Consider the following 19,926-nt stretch of genomic DNA (forward strand, 5'->3'; position numbering starts at 1 on the left):
GCCATCTCTTTTAATACCCTGGGATGCATTTCATCAGGACCAGGAGACTTGTCTACCTTGAGTCCCATTAGCCTGTCAGCACTACCCCCTAGTGATAGTGATTGTCTTAAGGTCCTCCCTTCCCACATTCCCGTGACCAGCAATTTTCGGCATGGTTTTTGTGTCTTCCACTGTGAAGGCGGAAGCAAAATAATTGTTTAAGGTCTCAGCCATTTCCACATTTCCCATTATTAAATCCCCCTTCTCATCTTCTAAGGGACCAACATTTACTTTAGTCACTCTTTTCCGTTTTATATATCTGTATATATATTACTGTATATATATTTTATATATTACTGTGAGAAACTGAAAATATGTAAATGTAGACTTTTGGAAAATAAAACCAGTTTCGTTTTAAAAACAAAAGATATCCACTTGGGTTAAACAGGAAAGTGGCTGAGTCTGAGAGAATTCGACCTGAATGTAGGCGGGTTTGACCTGAAGGTGGGCGAGTTTGAGATAAATATGAGTGAGCTTGACCTCACTCACTGGAATGTGGGTACTTTTGAGAAGAATGTGGGCGGATTTGTTGTGAAGGTGAGGAGTGCTGCCTGCCCGGGGTGAGCACAGCCAGTGCAAGTTCACCCTGCTCACCCTCCCTGCTCACTCCAGCCGCCGTGCCACGTGTGCTGTCAACCGCTGCAGCAGCACGCATGCGCCTAATGTATCTCTTTTCATCCCAAATGACAGGTTCCAGGAGGAAGAGGCGGGATGGGACCGTTTAATGAGCATTACAAGGTAATGTCGCTTTATCATGCCCCCTAATGTGAGGAGGGGAGAGGGTGGCAAGGGGGTGATGATGAACTAAATGCAAACTGGGGTTCAATTCTATGTTTAAAAAAAACAAGAGAAAGCGATTGGACAAATGCTGGGCATTTGATATCTGATGATTGCAATTTTTGGCCAACTCATGATCTTGGTGAGAAGGTTATTTTAAATGCCAGTTTGTGGGACAGATGACCTGTTTTTTTTGGCAGCGATCGGGTTGCGTGTTGGGTTGCGCAACCATGAGGTCACGGAACAGCGGCTTGTCCAAGCTATTGCGGTTCAATCGGCGGCGGCGGCGGGGGGGGGGTAAACATTTGTATTCAGCACGGCAGCGAGCGCAAGTCGCGCTGTGGCTCTTTGGGCTGGGCGCAGCAATGTCTGACGGTGAAACTGAGAGCGGCAGGCACTGCTGCAAACACAGCTAGCTGGTACTGCGCTCCAGGCGCCGCCACAATGGAACAGGTATGTGGCTCTTTCAAGGCGGCTTTTGTTCGGGGTGGGGGTGCGGGGTTATTGGCTGAGATGTTGGGCTAAATCAATAACCCACACGCTTTCTGTCGGCTAGGATCAGAAGGTGCGAGAGAAGCGAACTCCACGCAGCCGCATCCCGATACTGGTTCTCCGCCCTTACCCCCACACCCAGAAAGGATCGCCTTCTTCGGAATCCCCTCTGTCCGAGGAAGACAGCCGCGATTACGACCTGAGCTCTGGGCAGTCACGGAGATCCACCACCACGTTCAGCAGCATCAGTTTCTGTTCAGGTACCTCTGATCACCAAGGGTTATTTTATATGCAAAATTTATATTCCTAATGTACGAGTCCATTGCAAATGACAATCATTTGTTTATTTGGGACCTGTTTTCCCCATCATTTGTTTATAGTTTGCTGACCGGCTTTCCCAGGTATCGTTTTGTGACAACTGCGGTCTCTGCAGTCCATAGGACCACTGCCAAGGTCAAGATAAAGTGCTAGCAGATAAAACGTTGGAATGGCTCCGAAAGAGGGAGGAATACAGATGTAAAATGTTAATGGTTACGACTCCGGGTTTAACATCTGGAGACGCTGGAGTGTTTTTCCCCAGCCGCACAGTATCATTTCGCTGGTTCCCACAACACATTTAAATAGGCACTGTCTTCATGAAATTATTTGGCAAACTTTATTTGTTCGTTTCTTCACATTATCACTCCCACTAGCAGCTGATCCGGTTTCTGAATGACACAAAATGGCAACCCACTTTTTCAATATAAATACAACCACTTTTATCATAAAGTACAAATAATGTCTGCTGTTGGAAGATTAATTTATCTGATCTGTGTGTGAGGATAGATTCTGAACACCATTTTCCTCAGTGGCTTTAAATTTTCTGATTTTATTTAGGCGTGGGGACTAACTCTCTTACTCACTAAGGTACTCTGATAAAATGATAGAAACGTCTTTGTACCAGTTGTCTCTAAACATAGATATGCAAAATATGGTTGAAGTGATGCCATTCTGTATCATAAGAAAATAAATGCCTATTGAAATCAGGTTAGGGAAGTTATTATTGCAATACCAAAAATTGAAATATTTGCACTGTGCCAATATTTTAAATGTAACTGAATCATGTTTCTACTAGGGAAATATGCATTATATCTAGATGCACTTTTGAAATTGATTTTGTGAACAGGTTCAGTTTTTTCAATGACATAACTCCTAATGCTAGATAGGTAATGTTTAACTGGTCACAGCTATGTTGAGCAATTCATTAAGGTGGTGGTGCCATAATTGTACACAATGCATTGTGCAATATAGTGAGTAGTAACAACTAGTGAGTAACAGCTGAAGACATTAGAATTGGGATATTTTAATAGTGTGTAGTCTTAAAAAACACATCAGTGGAATTTGAATTTAAAATATTAAGGAATGTGAGAATAACCTTATTTTGCTGATATGACTGTCAGTTGATAGATGTCAAGTAGCAGGACCTTTTGTGAAACATAGATGGACGAGGTACAATTCCAAAATGTGATTGGCTCAACATCTGAGGCATGTGCATCTCAGTAGCATCTGTCATTTGCATGACATCAGAGGTCAAAAGCAATGGGAAATATATTTAAATTAATTATTATGTTTGGGTGTGCTGCTTTAAAAAAACACATCATTTTGAGACTCATAACGTTGAAATCAGCAGATTATTTTATTTAGATGTTTTATTAAAATGTCATCCGTTTCACAGATCCTGTTCTGAACTATTCTATCAATAAATATATTTATTATAAAATATAGACCATTGGCTTGTAATTAGCTACTCAGCAGATACAGAGACTGAATGTCTCCTTAGGTTGGCCAGTTTTGTAAGGTTACAGCTCAGACAATGTGAAGCTGAAGCTAATACTAACATAAAACTGCCCAAATGCCAGGAATATCTTTAATCTTAAACAACTAAACAATGTTCAAATACAATAAAGACCATTTATCTCATCATTCCTATTCTATCACTATTTAAATTTTAACTTTTATTAAACTTTAATTTTCCTTTTTAACCTAATCTAACCTCCCTAATTTTCTGTGCCATTTTCCTAAAAATACTACTTTCGCCTGGTGCTCATTTCCCATTTAAAGGTGGGAGCAACTTTCAGAAAATGGCGTGTCCTTTGGTTGAAAACCCAATCTATAGACATGACCAAACCAGTCTCTGACATGTATGAATATGTTGAAGCAGGAAGGGCTGATGAAAAACAAATATACTTACTGAAGACATTCCTGTGTGAACCTGGCCACATAAACCTACCGGCAGCACAGTAAAGTTATGGGGGCATCACACCTTAGTGTCCTTATCTATAATTCTCTCCAGGCTAAAATTATTTTCAAAACATTGCAGTCAATTGTTTTTTTGAGGGTGTATATTTCAATGTGTGCAATTACAATTATTCAATTATTAATTAAAGGATTTGCAGACAAAGCAATCCTGTTATTTATATTTATATTTTAACATTTTAAACTAGCGCACATATGTTGGGCAATTGAAAAATAAAATTTTTGCTCGATTTCAATATACCTTTGCAATCTCCTCTTGGGCCCCTTTCCCCACACAATACATCATTCCCCGTTTAAGAAGCTATGTGAGGGCCCCACTTCCAAGCCCAAGGCAGTGGCAATCTTGAACTATTGATTGGAGGTTGGTTAGCTGCAGGTGGTTCTCCCCACTCTGCCTCCTCACCCCCACATGTACCTCCAAAAGTTCTGTGTGAGAAGCAACTCATCCTGTTGACAGCTATGATATGAAACTTGTCATGTGTGAAATCTCAGCTGAGCTCACATTTACCAACAAAATGAGCAGGATATTAACAGGAAACACCTGCATCCATCCTGCTCATATTTATTTACTAATTTTCCACTTCTAATGTCTGGTTTACAAGATCTTCGAACATAGCACAGGTCAGATTATTCACTAATCTGCCATGGAAAATAGAAAACTATGTGAGCTAAATCAACACTACTTGAAAATCATCCAGTTTATTAGACAGCAGATTCAGATGCCTGGAAACTGTTTCTGGAATATGTGTTTAGGTTCCTTTTAACTTTAAGACATTTATAATGGAATGAAAGTCAGGCACATTCTACAAGGGTTGGTTACCCACCAAGTGGTGAAGGTGGTCTTTAATCTATCCATACTTTTGGGCGCCAATAATACATCCTCAGAAAATTATGAGGCCTACATTTCACCTGTGCTGCTTAGTGCTTCCAAATGCAGATATAAAGTGCAAAGGGTTCTGGGAGTATGCACACACATTCATTAAAATCTGAACTTGAGTGTGTTGTGTATGCAATAACTGTTAGACTGAGTACTGCTTAATTCCAATAGGTATGACCTTGGCTCTGCTTTATTAAGGCCCAAAGTGACTAATATACAAAATGCTGGCCTTTTATACTTGGGCTGCACACACGTGCGTGCAGCCCAATGGCCTCCAACAGTGACGCCATCTAGTGGCTAGTGATCCCAAAAGTACATTCATGACAATACCCCCCTGAGATATTAACAAAGTCTTTTACAAATTGAGACTGCCCGGTGTTTTACGCTCCCGGGTTGACTATCTCAGTTCAACTCCAGCCTTGGGTGAGTGTTCAGAGTCTGTTGTGACTGGGTGGCCATGTCAGGGATTGAAAGTCCATTTTCATTGAACATGTCAGTGATTGAAAGTCCCGATTCACTGATGACCACTGAGTCCTCTGATGATTGGCGTAGGTTGGTTGGTTGTCGATTGTCTCTTCCTCCGACTGTTCCGGTTCGTCTGTGTGCCGCAGCTTTGTCTGATCCATATGGTTCCTGCCTGTTTGCCCATTTTTGAGCTTGACAATAAATACTCTGTTGCCCTCCTTGGCCATCAGCAATCCACTTGGGACCCTGACCATAATTCAGAACATATACAGGATCATTTACAGAAATATCGCGTGACACAGCTGCACGATCGTGATACCCTTGCTGACTTTATCTTCTATATTCAACATGATTATTCAAGTCAGGGTGTACAAGAGATAGCTTGGTCTTAAGACCTCTCTTCATCATTAGTTTAGCAAGCAAGACCCCGGTAAGCGTGTGTGGTCTTGTCCTGTAACTAAGCAGTATGCATGACAGGCAGGTCTGCAGTGACCCTTGGGTTACTCCCTTCATACTCTGCTTTATGATTTGGACAGCACGTTCTGCTTGCCCATTGGATGCAGGTTTGAACGGTGCTGACCTTACATGTTTGATACCATTGAGTTTCATGAACTCTTGAAACTCCTGACTGGTGAAGCACGATCCATTGTCGCTAACAACGATGTCAGGCAGACCATGTGTCGCGAACATGACACTGAGATTCTCAATGGTAGCTGTGGATGTGCTGGTTGACATGATTATACACTCCATCCACTTCGAATATGCATCCACCACAACTAAAAACATCTTCCCCAGAAAGGGACCTGCAAAGTCTATGTGGATCCTGGACCAAGGTTTGGACGTCCACGACCACAGACTCAGCGGCGATTCCGCTGGTGCTTTGCTGAGCTGCATGCAAGTGTTGCACTGATGCACACATGCTTCCAGCTCAGAGTCAATTCCCGGCCACCATACATGAGACCTGGCGATGGCTTTCATCATTACACTGCCAGTATGTGTGCTATGTAGCTTACGTACAAATTTCTCTCTCCCACTCTTGGGCATAACAACACGATTGCCCCACTGTATACAATCCAACTGAATAGACAGTTCACCTTTGCGACGAATGTAAGGTTTGGTCTCCTCGCACATTTGCTTGGGTATGGCAGACCAATCATCTTTGAGGATGCAACTCTTCACCACCGATAATATCGGGACCTGGCTGGTCCAGGTCTTAACTTATTGAGCCGTGGCAGGGATTCCTTCACTCTCAAAAGCATCCATAACTAACAATAGGTCCGCCAGTTGTGGCGTTTCCACCTCCGGTGTGGGCAACGGCAGACAGCTCAAAGCATCGGCACAATTCTTGGTGCCAGGTCTATGGCGAATGACATAATCATAAGCGGATAATGTCAGCTCCCACTTCTGGATGCAGGATGAAGCATTGGTATTGATATCTTTGTTTTCAGTGAACAGTGAAATGAGCGGCTTGTGATCTGTCTCCAGTTCAAACCGAAGACCAAACAGGTACTGATGCAATTTTCTAACCCCATACACACAGGCTAATGCTTCTTTCTCTACCATGCTGTAGGCTCTTTCCACTTGAGCCAAACTTTTTGAAGCATACACGACTGGTTGAAGTTTACCCGACTCATTAGCTTGTTGGAGTACGCAACCAATTCCATATGACGAAGCATCACAGGCCAATACTAAACGTTTACATGGGTCATAATGTACCAGCAGCTTGTTAGAGCAAAACAGATTAGTAGCTTTCTCAAAAGCTCTGTCTTGAGATGCACCCCACACCCAGTTGTCGCATTTTCTTAGCAGCATGTGCAGCGGTTCTAATAAGGTGCTCAATTTAGGTAGGAAGTTACCAAAGTAGTTGAGTAGACCCAGGAACGAACACAGCTCCGTCACATTCTGTGGCTTGGGTGCATTCTTGATGGCCTTGGTTTTCGTGTCCGTGGGCCTGATGCCATCAGCAGCAATTTTTCTTCCCAGGTATTCGACCTCTGGTGCCATGAGGACGCATTTTGAGCATTTCAGTCTGAGTCCCACTTTGTCCAGATGATGTAGAACCTCTTCCAGATTGTTCACATGTTTCTCGGGGTCACGACCTGTGATCAGGATGTCACCTTGGATCATGACGGTTCTGCGAACAGACTTCAGTAGACTCTCCATGTTCCTCTGAAATATTGCTGCAGCCGAACGAATTCCAAAAGGGCACCTATGATAAATAAACAGTCCTTTATGCGTGTTAATGAACATAAGTCTCTTCAACGTTTCGACCAGCTCCTGTGTCATGTAGGCCGACGTCAAGTCCAGTTTGGTGAATGATTTCCTCCCCCCGCTAGCTTTGCAAACAAGTCATCAGCCTTCGGTAACGGGTACTGATCCTGTTTTGAAACCCTGTTGATCGTAGCCTTGTAGTCTCCACGGATTCTGACTGTGCCATCTTTTTTCAGCACAGGAACAATGGGGCTGGTCCATTCATTAAATTCAACCGGTGATATGATGCCTTCACGCTGGAGTCTGTCCAGTTCGATTTCGACCTTCTCCCTCATCATATATGGAACTGCCCAAGCTTAATGATGGACAGGTCTTGCACCCGAGTCCACAGGGATCTGCACCTTGGCTCCCGTGAAGTTGCCGATACCTGGTTCAAACAGCGAGGGGAACTTGCTCAGTACTTGGGCACATGTATTCTTCTCCGATGACAATGCCTTGATGTCGTTCCAATTGCATCTGATTTTTTCAAGCCAGTTCCTGCCGAACAGCGTTGGGGCATTGCCTGGAACAATCCATAGCGGTAACTCATGAACTGCAGCATCATACGACACTTTAATTGTGGCACTGCCAATCACCGTTATGAGTTCTTTGGTGTACGTGCGCAACTAGGCATTGACTGGACTCAGCCTGGGCCTCACAGCCTTAGTATCCCACAGCTTGTCGAATGCTCTCTGGCTCATTATCAATTGACTCGCCCCCGTGTCCAGTTCCATCGATACCGGCACCCCATTAAATTTCACATTGATCATTATCAGTTTGCTCTTAGTTAGGAACGAGTACAGTCCATACACTTCCTCCTCTGGTATCTCAGATTGCTTATCCGGATCCGCGCTAATCTGACCATCATCCTCCACATGGTGTGTTGCAGCACGCTTGCTCATCTGTGAACACTTGCGCTGGAGATGCCCCACTCTCAGACAGCCTTTGTAACTATATTGCTTAAATCGGGTCTGCTGGTGCCGGTGATTTCCCCCACAACGCCAACACGGAGAAATCGGATGCATTCCCGCTGGTGAACTTTGGGCAGCCACAGGTTTCACGTACGCAATCAGGTAGGCTCTGCCATCTGCTGCTCTGTCGAACGCCGAATCAATCATATTTACAGTACTTGCCGAGTTTCGATTTTTCACTGATACCTGCTTTAGACTTCTATCCATCATCATGCATGGCTGAGCGATCGTGATGGTCCTGTTCAAGTCCAACGTCTCCATCGCCAGTAGTTTACGCAGGATCACCTCGTGGTTGATGCCAATTACAAAGAAATCCCACAGCCTGTCTGCCAACACAGCCCCAAATTTACACAATCCCGCTAGATGTCTCAGGTCGGCAACGAATTATGCCGCATTCTGGTCCTCTGAGCGAACGTGCATGTAAAATCTGTATCTCAAGATGATGATGCCGTCATCTGGCTTAAGGTGGTCCTGTACCAGTGTACACAATTCTTCATACGTCTTCTCTGTTGGACTCACAGGCAGGAGTAGGTTCTTTATCAGACCATAAATTTTTGGACGCAAACCGTGAGGAACACCGCCCGGCGCCAATCTGCGTCGCCGACCTCCTCCATTTTGTTGGTCATGAAGAACTGTCTCAAACTGCTCACAAAGTCTGCCCAGTTTTCTCCTTCCAACAATCCAATTGTGCTTATTTTTGCATGCAACGGTTCTTGTTGCCTCGTCGCCAAATGTTGTGTATGCAATAACTGTTCGACTGAGTACTGTTTAACTCCAAGAGGTATAACCTTGGTTCTGCTTTATTAAGGCCCAAAGTGACTAATATACAAAATGGCTGGCCTTTTATACTTGGGCTGCACACACGTGCATACAGCCCAATGGCCGCCAACAATGACGCCATCTATTGGCTAGTGATCCTAAAAGTACATACATGACAGAGTGTAAGTCGAGTGGATGCCCCATAATGCAGCCGGAACACCTGAGCTTTTGAAACAGGTGCTGAGGGGAACGGGGCACCATTCCATTTGTTAAATAAATTAATTTGGGTTCCTTATCCTTACCCTACTCATGATCCCCTTGCCTGCTCTCCCCCAAACCCATATCCCAACTCCGCAATGCCTAGTGCCCTTTCTGCCAAGCAGGGAAAGTGCACCACACAAAGACAGCCAACCTTCATTGCTGGTGCAAGATAATGGAATCTTGACACTCCTAGCTCTTCATTGAACTGCGCTTGGAGAACCAATAAATTATGCAAATTGGCTGACCTTGTTTGATCTGGTGATGTCAGCTTATTTGTGCATAAGTACATATGACTCTCGTGCTAGAAGCATGTTATCAGCCTCTTGATTCAGACTGTTTTGAAATGAGAATATTGTTCAAGATTATTTGACAATATAAAGATTGTAAATAAACAGGTTAGTTTAATAATTAAGATTGTGCCACACATGAGGAATCAATGCACTGGCTCATTTATGGTTTATTATTTCTGAAACTAGCAATACATTCCCTTCGATTGCTTCCTTAGTTCTCTCCATGGCACTGTGCCATGCTCTTTTGTGCAGTATCATTCCCCATGAGGTGCCTGTTTCCTGCTGCTTTGTCTGACCATGTATCTCCCTTGATCTCTGTCACTGACTATCTGCAGCTATTTCAGACACGCACCACGGCTCATGTTTTTAATCATGTATTTGGGAACCAGCCCCACTCCCCACTCCCCCCTCAAAATAAAAATGTACTTAAAACATTTTAAATAGGCCTTAGTATTGCATGATGAGCAGCATAAGCAAGATAACAACAGAAATAGTGCCATCTATCAAAACAATGCCTATTGTATATCGTCTATTTATTCCACCGTTATTTTGAAGTAGCTAACTTGGCATCACTGTTTTCATATAAATGGTTCCAATGTTAAGTGATTTTATAAATATAGGACATTGATGGGCAAAATTAAATCAAAGACACTTATTTCTTCAGTAAATTCTTTGTTCTATTTTTCATTGTAATTTTGCACAGTGTTTTGAATAAAGCTACAATATTGTTAAATTGTAAGAAGAGGGAATTATCTCTGCTCTCTCCATGACAAAATCATGATGTATTTATAAACTTCGTTATGATTTTATTCACCATAACGCACAGAGAAAATCTCTTATCTACCCCACCCCCCACATTCCCTCCTCCATCCCCCGGATGGAAATTTAAATGTCATGCCTCGAACATCGGTGAGTTATGTGATGAACTATTAATTAATTTGAATTTTGTCCTCTTTTCATTTGGCCCATTTTGGTGACGTGATGTCATCACTATTATGTTTATAAGAAATAAGGTAATAAATCAAGCCTGCGCCGGCTCTTTGGCAGAGCTATCCAGTTAATCCCACTCTCTTGCTCTTTCCCCATAAACCTGAACATTTTCTCCCTTCAAGTAGTTTTCCAATTCTTTTTTGAATGTTATTATTGAATCTGCTTCCACCACCCTTTCAGGCAGTGTATTCCAAAACAGATACACCGTTTTGGGTATTGTTGGGGGGGATGACTCATCAGGGGAAGGCAGCAGCAGCCAAGTCTATGGCACTGTGAGTGCACAGGAGGGCAGGAAAAAGAGCTATAGTAATAGGGGATTTTATTGTAAGAGGAATAGATAGACGTTTCTGCGGCCGCAATCGAGACTCCAGGATGGTATGTTGCCTCCCTGGTGCGAGAGTCAAGGATGTCTCGGAGCAGTTACAGGACATTTTGGAGTGGGAGGTTGAACAGCCAGTTGTCGTGGTATATATAGGTACCAACGATACAGGTAAAAAATGGGATGAGGTCCATTTAGGGATCTAGGAATTAAATTAAAAAGTAGGACCTCAAAGGTAGTAATCTCAGGATTGCCACGTGCTAGTCAGAGTAGGAATCGCAGGATAGCTCAGATGAATACGTGGCTTGAGGAGTGGTGCAGAAGGGAGGGATTCAAATTCCTGGGACATTGGAACCGGTTCTGGGAGAGGTGGGACCAGTACAAACCGGACGGTCTGCACCTGGGCAGGATCAGAACCAATGTCCTAGGGGGAGTGTTTTCTGGTGCTGTTGGGGAGGAGTTAAACTAATATGGCAGGGGGATGGGAACCCATGTAGGGAGATAGAGGGAAGTAGAGTGGGGGCAGAAGCAAAAGATAGAAAGAAGAAAAGTAAAAGTGGAGGGCAGAGAAACCCAAGGCAAAAATCAAAAAGGGCCACATTACAGCAAAATTCCAAAAGGGCAAAGTGTGTTAAAAAGACAAGCCTGAAGGCTCTGTTCCTCAATGCGAGAAATATTCGTAATAAGATGGACGAATTAACTGCACAGGCAACAATTAATGAATATGATATAATTGGCATCACGGAGACATGGCTCCAGGGTGACCAAGGCTGGAAACTCAACATCCAGGGGTATTCAACATTCAGGAAGGATAGACAGAAAGGAAAAGGAGGTGGGGTAGCATTGCTGGTTAAAGAGGACATTAACACAATAGTAAGGAAGGACATTAGCTTGGATGATGTGGAATCTGTATGGGTGGAGCTGTGGAATACTAAAGGGCAGAAAACGCTAATGGGAGTTGTGTACAGACCACCAAACAGTAGTAGTGAGGTTGGGGAAAGCATCAAACAAGAAATTAGGAACGCGTGCAATAAAGGTTAACATGGGCGACTTTAATCTACATACAGATTGGGCTAACCAATACAGTGGAGGATGATTTCCTGGAGTGTATTAGGGATGGTTTTCCAGACCAATATATCGAGGAACCAACTAGAGGGCTGGCCATCCTCGACTGGGTGATGTGTAATGAGAAAGGACTAATTAGCAATCTTGTTGTGCGAGGCCCCTTGGGGAAGAGTGACCATAATTTGGTAGAATTATTTATTAAGATGGAGAGTGATACAGTTAATTCAGAGACTAGGGTACTGAACTTAAGGAAAGATAACTTCGATGGTATGAGGCGTGAATTGGCTAGAATAGACTGGCAAATGATACTTAAAGAGTTGACGGTGGATAGGCAACGGCAAACATTTACAGACCACATGGATGAACTTCAACAATTGTACATCCCTGTCTAAAATAAAATGGGGAAAGTGGCTCAACTGTGGGCTAACAAGGGAAATTAGGGATAGTGTTAAATCCAAGGAAGAGGCATATAAATTGGCCAGAAAAAGCAGCAAACCTGAGGACTGGGAGAAATTTAGAATTCAGCAGAGGAAGACAAAGGGTTTAATTAGGAGGCGGGAAATAAAATATGAGAGGAAGCTTGCCGGGAACATAAAAACTGACTGCAAAAGCTTCTATAGATATGTGAAGAGAAAAAGATTAGTGAAGATAAACGTAGGTCCCTTGCAGTCAGATTCAGGTGAATTTATAATGGGGAACAAAGAAATGGCAGACCAGCTGAACAAATACTTTGGTTCTGTCTTCACGAAGGAAGACACAAATAACCTTCCAGAAGTACTCGGGGACCGAGGGTCTAGTGAAAAGGAGGAACTGAAGGATATCCTTATTAGGCGGGAAATTGTGTTAGGGAAATTGATGGGATTAAAGGCCGATAAATCCCCGGGACCTGATAGTCTGCATCCCAGAGTACTTAAGGAAGTGGCCATAGAAATAATTGATGCATTGGTGATCATTTTCCAACAGTCTTATCGACTCTGGATCAGTTCCTATGGACTGGAGGGTAGCTAATGTAACACCACTTTTTGAAAAAGGAGGGAGAGAGAAAACGGGTACCTATAGACCGGTTAGCCTGACATCAGTAGTGGGGAAAATGTTGAAATCAGTTACTAAAGATGAAATAGCGGCGCATTTGGAAAGCAGTGACAGGATCGGTCCAAGTTAGCGTGGATTTATAAAGGGAAATCATGCTTGACAAATCTTCTGGAATTTTTTGAGGATGTAACTAGTAGAGTGGACAAGGGAGAACCAGTGGATGTTGTGTAGTTGGACTTTCAAAAGTCTTTTGACAAGGTCCCACACGAGAGATTGGTGTGCAAAATCAAAGCACGTGGTATTGGGGGTAATGTACTGACGTGGGTAGGGAACTGGTTGGCAGACAGGAAGCAGAGAGTCGGGATAAACGGGTCCTTTTCTGAATGGCAGGCAGTGACTAGTGGGGTGCCGCAGGGCTCAGTGCTGGGACCCCAGCTCTTTACAATACACATTAATGATTTAGATGAAGGAATTGAGTGTAATATCTCCAAGTTTGCAGATGACACTAAACTGGGTCACGGTGTGAACTGTGAGGAGGATGCTAAGAGGCTGCAGGGTGACTTGGACAGGTTAGGTGAGTGGGCAAATGCATGGCAGATGCAGTATAATGTGAATAAATGTGATGTTATCCACTTTGGCGGCAAAAATGCGAAGACAGAATATTATCCGAATGGCGGCAGATTAGGAAAGGGGGAGGTGCAACAAGACCTGGGTGTCATGATTCATCAGTCATTGAAAGTTGGCATGCAGGTACAGAAGGCGGTGAAGAAGGCAAATGGTATGTTGGCCTTCATAGCTAGGGGATTTGAGTACAGGAGCAGGGAGGTCTTACTGCAGTTGTACAGCGCCTTGGTGAGACCTCACCTGGAATATTGTGTTCAGTTTTGGTCACCTAATCTGAGGAAGGACATTCTTGCTATTGAGGGAGTGAAGGTTCACCAGACTGATTCGCGGGATGGCTGCACTGACATAGAGGAGAGACTGGATCGACTGGGCCTTTATTCACTGGAGTTTAGAAGGATGAGAGGAGATCTCATAGAAACATAAAATTCTGACGGGACTGGACAGGTTAGATGCAGGAAGAATGTTCCCGATGTTGGGGAAGTCCAGAACCAGGGGTCACAGTCTTAGGATAAGGGGTAGGCTATTTAGGACTGAGATGAGAAACTTCTTCACTCAGAGAGTTGTTAACCTGTGAAATTCCCTATCACAGAGAGTTGTTGATGCCAGTTCATTGGATATATTCAAGAGGGATATGGCTCTTACGGCTAAAGGGATCAAGGGATATGGAGAGAAAGCAGGAATGGGGTACTGAGGGAATGATCAGCCATGATCTTATTGAATGATGGTGCAGGCTCGAAGGGCCGAATGGCCTACTCCTGCACCTATTTTCTTTGTTTGTATGTTTCTAAATCACATCAACTTGCCATGTAAAAAAATCTTTCCTCATGTCGCTTCTGGTTCTTTGCCAACCACCTTAAATCTATGTCCTCTGGTTACCGACTCTTCTGCCACTGGAAACAGTTTTCCTTATTTACTCTATCAAAACCATTTATGATTTTGAACACCTCTAATAAATCTCTTCTTAACGCTCTCTGCTCTGAGGAGAACAATCCCAGCTTCTTCAGTGTTTCCACATAACTGAAGTCCTGGTGCCATTTTAGTTCATCTCTTCGAACACTCTTCAAGACCTTGACATCCTTCCTAAAGTGTGGTGCCCAGAATTGAAGACAATACTCCAGCTGAGGCTTAACCAGTCTTTTATAAAGGTTTAGAATAACTTCCTTGCTTTTACACTGTATTCCTCTACTAATATAGCCAATAATCCCATATCCTTTTTAACAGCCTTCTCACTTGTTCTGCCACCTTCAAAGATTTGTGTACATACACCCCCAGGTCTCTGTTCCTGCACCCCCTTTAAAATGATACGGTACTACCTAAGAGGCTTCTCTATAAGATTGGAGCCTCGGGTATTTGTGGAAATATATTGAGTTGGATTCAGAACTGGCTGTTAGGATGCAAGCAAAGAGTAGTTATAGATGGATTTGGATCTGTTTGGAGAACGTTCACTGGTCACTTGGGATCACTGTTGGGACCGTTGCTTTTTACTATTTTTATTAATGATCTGACTTTTGGGGTTGGGGGCACAACTTGCAAATTTGCAGATGATACCAAGATCTGTGTGAGTGTTAGAACTATAGAAGATGCTTGTCTGCTTCATGCAGATCTTAATGTGTTGGGAGATTGGGCTCAAGATGGTGGATATAAAAAGAGATTTGGGCATTCTAGTGCATACATCCTTAAAGGTACATGAGCAATGCCATGCAGTGATAGCCAGAGCAAATAGGGTGCTGGGGTGCATCCATAGGACAATTGAGTATAAGACAAGGTGTACTGTTTTGTCCTTGCTCAAGACCTTAGTCAGGCCGCACTTGGAATACTGTGTCCAGTTTTAGTCTCCTCACATGGTGAGTGATATTGAGGCTCTGGAAAGGGTACAAAAGAGGGCCACTAGACTAATTCCTAAAGCATCTTCGTTATCAAAATAGGCTAAAAGAGTTGGGACTCTATACCTTAGAGCAGCGTAGACTTAGGGGGGATCTGATTGAGGTTTTCAGATAATGAAGGGCATAGATGGTGTTCCAAAGTTTATTTCAATTAAATAGGTTCGGCAGGATCAAGGGTCACAAATTTAAGTTGTATAGGGCTAGATCTAGGTTAGACGTCAGGAGTTGGTTCTTTTCCCAGAGAATAGTACATCTCTGGAACAAGCTGCTGTTTCATGTGGTGGAAGCAGACTCGCTGAATTCCTTCAAGTGAAAGCTAGATTTGTTTCTGGCTGCGGCAGAGATCACCTCTTACAGAAGGTAAGTACTGCAGGGAATTCAAGGCCAGAGTGATCTTCTGGACTAGTTTTGATTGCATAGATGGGTCAGAGAGGAATTTCCCAGATTTTTTTCCCCCAAATTGGCCTGGGATTTTTAATCTTTTTTTTGCCTCTCCCAGGAGATCACATGGTTTCTGATGGGGTGAAGTGTTATGTTGTGATACACAAGGTATCGCAATTGTGTGGGACAGGCTCGATGGGCTAGAGGGTCTTTACCTTTCAATTGTTCGTAAACTGATACCATTTAGTTCATATTGCCTCTCCTCATTCTTCCTACCAAAATGTATCACTTCACACTTTTCTGCGTTAAATTTCTCCAACCAGCTTTTTACCTATTTTAACAGTCTGCCTATGCCCTCTTGAAGTCTCTTACTATCCTCTATATTGTTTACTACATTTCTCAGTTTCGTGTCATCCGCAAACTTCAAAATTATGCCCTATATATTCAAGTCCAGGTCATTATATATCAAAAAAAGCAGTGGTCCTAATAAAATAAGTTATTCAATTCAACTAATGCATTTCATTTGCATTTAATATGATATGTTCTTCATTTCTTGCCTACCTGTGACACCAACCCTGTATCCTACTCACTACTGAAAGAGAAATTTATCCATTTCCTTTCTGAACTCAAGTCAGCATTTGCTGCTGTAGACGGTGGTCAATTCTTTAAGTTAACAGTTAATTGTAAAACTTACTCCTTAAATTAGTATTTTGATCTTTATTTATTTATCTCTTAATCGTGTTCTTGGTTCTATACTATCGCAGCTAAACTTTTATCGCAGCCATCATCTTCATAAACAGTGTGATTTAAAAAATGCTGTTGTTCTCCATCTCGCCTTTAATCTTTTAAATAATGAGCCTCTCTTTACAGCTCAATGCTTTAAGATCCAGTCATCATTATCTTTATAAATTAATGCAAGATAACTTAATATATACAGTTGTTCGAAGTGCAGTGAGGTATCATCAATGCAGCGCAGATGTCCTATCACAAGCAGTGCTGTGGAAATTAATCAGTATACCATGAGCATCAGATTGAGTGTAAAATAACAATCCAGGATTTTCATTTTTAGTACCCCATGTTAAAAGATGTAACGTTTAAAAAACCACTCATGCCAGCAGTAAAAGCCAACACAGTATTTACTTGGGGATTTTAAAGTGGAAATTTATTTTCACAGTGTCTCAACCCTATCTTCAGCTGTTTACCCTAGGGAAGAAAAAGCAAGATATATTCAAAATTATGAAAGTACCAAAGCTTCTGCATTATTAACAGTAGTTCAATTAAAATGTTGCATTTGCACGCTACAAACTCCAAAGAGACTATCCCAAACATTATTTTTATTCATGATGCAATTGAATAACGAACAAAATTAGTGTTTCGTAATTCAAAATGGGTCTTGACTTTAAAGCTGCAACTCTAACATCTGCAAATCTAATGTTCCGAAAATACAGCAATAATACACCAGTAGATGAATAATTTATTGTCTCTTTACTCATATGCATAGCCTTTCTAAAATAGTTCTCCAGGATATAGATTTTCAAACTGCAGTCCATGGACTTCAGGGGGTCTCTCGGGTGATCAGAATCTGTTTTATTTTGTAGTTGTTAACCTTGCATATTATTTTGGTTGTTATATGCAATAAAACCAGTTTTCTGCAGTGACTGTGCTGCCTTTTCTTCAGTAGTTAACTGTCTTTTGGAAAGTAGAACAGGGATTCCTGGCAAGGGGTTGCTAATATTTCTAGAAATCATCACACAGAAAAGGTGGGAAGGTAATGGCCTCGATTGTCACAGGAGGATGGGAAGGGTGTGAGGGAGCGGCAAGGCTGTATATGGCTGGGCCTCATTTAAATAAAACTCTTCACAGTCCTGCCTGTCACCCAGACAGATTGACTACATGGCCGGCGGGCAGGAACGGGAATTTGCGGCAGGAGACCGCAGTCGGGGACCCGTGGGAATGATCCATGACAGTTAATGCATGGGGATGCTGGAGACTCTAGCAAAGATCGAAAGCATTCCTGCTGCTCCTGGCCCATAAAGAAGCCTAAAATAAAACTTACATTTACCTTCTAGGCCTCTTCTGGCTCAGGATACAGCTCCAGGCAGATTTGCCTGATGGGGGAGCCGACAGTGCCCCCCCATTCCGCTGAGGCCTCAAGTTAAAATTACAGATTGGATCCCAATGACATCATCAGACCCTGTCTGCATATTTAAAGTATGTCCCCGCTTCCTGCGGTTGTCCTGCTCACCTGCTCAAAAGAGCAGGTTAATATCGGGCCACAGTGGGAAGGCAGGGGATTGGAGGGGGTAAATGACTCAACTTATTTTAACTGTCCCCACCCTCGCGTGCTGCCCGTTTCTGCCAGGTGGAGGCAGTTAAAATTGGGGCTATAACGCTCTAAAGTTTATTACCATGTTCTCCTTTATCCTTCATTTAACCACTGTTTGGTATAGTTTATAATTTGAATGTAGAGCTTTGGAAAGTCAAAAAAATTTACTTAACTTGCATCCAGCATGCGTGTCATCATCATTTTCTTTTTTGCCTTCGTTGAGCAGATGACACAGGATGTCCCAGCAGCCAGTCGGTGTCTCCAGTTAAAACCCCTTCTAAGTCAGCCAATAGTCTGTTAACATTTCCTACGGTGAATGAGGAAGAAGAAAGTGGAAGGAAACTGAAATCTGGAACAGTAACTGAGTGGAACTTTCAGCACATTAGACACAAGAGGGAGCAAAAGTCATGTCTGGTGCAGCCAGGTAAGGAACTATTATTTAAATTTGTTGACAACATTTAAACAATAATAGGATGGAGTTAAAATTGCCCTTTGCCGGAAACGTGGCGTATCTACCATTTTTGAAGTGTTCTGGCTGCCACAATGGATGTGGCGGCCTATCCGGCGAAATTCAGCTCTGGGGCGGAAATGGATCATCATGGGGGCAGAAGTGGGAGCGAAGCGGAGAGGCCGTCACTAGCGGGGCGGAAGTGGGGGCGGGACAGAGTGGCCGCGCTGATGACGTCATCGTGCTGGCGCGTCACAGCGTCTCTCCCCATCAGTTAAAGGGGAGAGCCGCTGCGAAGTCTGCATTCATTTTAGTTCGGTCCACTGGGCCACCAGGGAACATTTTAGCCGGGCCAGCGGCCTTGCACCCAGGAGGAGGGTGGTGGCCTGGCTGAACCCGGGGCATAATTGTCGGCCCGACCTAGCAGTCGGCCGACAAAAAAAAATAACATGGTGACTGTGGCAGTGTGCCCTCCCCTTTAAGAGCAGTCGCGCCGCCATTTCACAGAGAGTGCACCGACAGAAAAAGCAGTCGGGGGCACCGGCCGGAGGCGGGGCCACTCCCACGGGTCAATTTCAGGTAAGGGGCAATTTTGTGAGGTGGTCCCCGCCAGACGGTAAGGGGTCTGTGCGTGCACGCCGCGGCGGGAAAACAGGAGGAGCAGTCCCAGACATGGCTCCGCTCCTGAGGAATGGCAATTTCTAAAATGGCAGCCCCTCCATGGAGAGTCGGCGGCTATTCCACGCCGCCCCATAGCCGCCACTTTCTGACGGTCAGAGGCCTTATCAAAAGGGGCAATTACGGCCCGCATATATCTTAACAGCTGAGATGTCCCCAACTTGAGCGTTGCATGGAATATAAAACTACTTTATGTATTATGTGCTATTCTCTAGCTTTAGTACTGTCATGGTGGCTTTGTAAACTTGGATGCTTGGCATAACATATCTAGACCTTCATTGTATGTTGATTATTTGTAAAAAGGGCACAGTAAATAGTATGGTAAACAATGTCAAATATAACTTTTCCTGATTATGATCATTACAAACCGGAATGATCATTGTAATAACATTTACTGAAATTGAAAAGATTTGATATGGCTGATTAAATAATTATTTCCTTTTAGGGGAACTTATACAATGGCGTAATCTTGATCACATTACTTAAGAGCATAGTATGGAATAGAGTTTTCAGGCCAGAGGCAGTATTGAAGATGGGATGGAATGTTTTTAGAGTGGAGTCTGTTTGAGAACAGTATCTGGGAGCGAGACATGATAGCTTTCGGGTTGCAGACTGCCAGCTACGATAATGATGTAGTTGAAAGAATTTAATGGGGCAGATTTTGTGGAATCCGAAGACAATACAAACTTATCTGATGGGGCCCT

The 19,926-nt window shown here is 43.3% G+C and overlaps 1 protein-coding gene across 6 annotated transcripts in view; it reads left to right on the forward strand.

Annotated features, from left to right (window-relative positions):
• The first annotated feature begins 732 nt into the window (after nucleotides 1-732).
• LOC139273762 (syntabulin-like) overlaps nucleotides 733-19,926 on the forward strand; it is a 97,807-nt gene continuing 78,613 nt past the window's right edge. For 3 of the 6 annotated variants that reach the window (XM_070890825.1, XM_070890834.1, XM_070890861.1), the window contains exons 1-3: nucleotides 882-958; nucleotides 1,373-1,568; nucleotides 18,323-18,520. In XM_070890825.1, coding sequence (XP_070746926.1) covers nucleotides 926-958; nucleotides 1,373-1,568; nucleotides 18,323-18,520 — 427 coding nt within the window. In that variant the 5' untranslated portion in view covers nucleotides 882-925. Of the gene's footprint in view, nucleotides 778-881; nucleotides 959-1,061; nucleotides 1,270-1,372; nucleotides 1,569-18,322; nucleotides 18,521-19,926 lie in introns of those variants that run through there. The other 3 variants (XM_070890842.1, XM_070890871.1, XM_070890851.1) reach the window with 2 other exon arrangements.

The sequence above is a fragment of the Pristiophorus japonicus genome, chromosome 1 (genome assembly GCF_044704955.1).
Source record: "Pristiophorus japonicus isolate sPriJap1 chromosome 1, sPriJap1.hap1, whole genome shotgun sequence".
Taxonomy (NCBI): Eukaryota; Metazoa; Chordata; class Chondrichthyes; family Pristiophoridae; genus Pristiophorus; species Pristiophorus japonicus.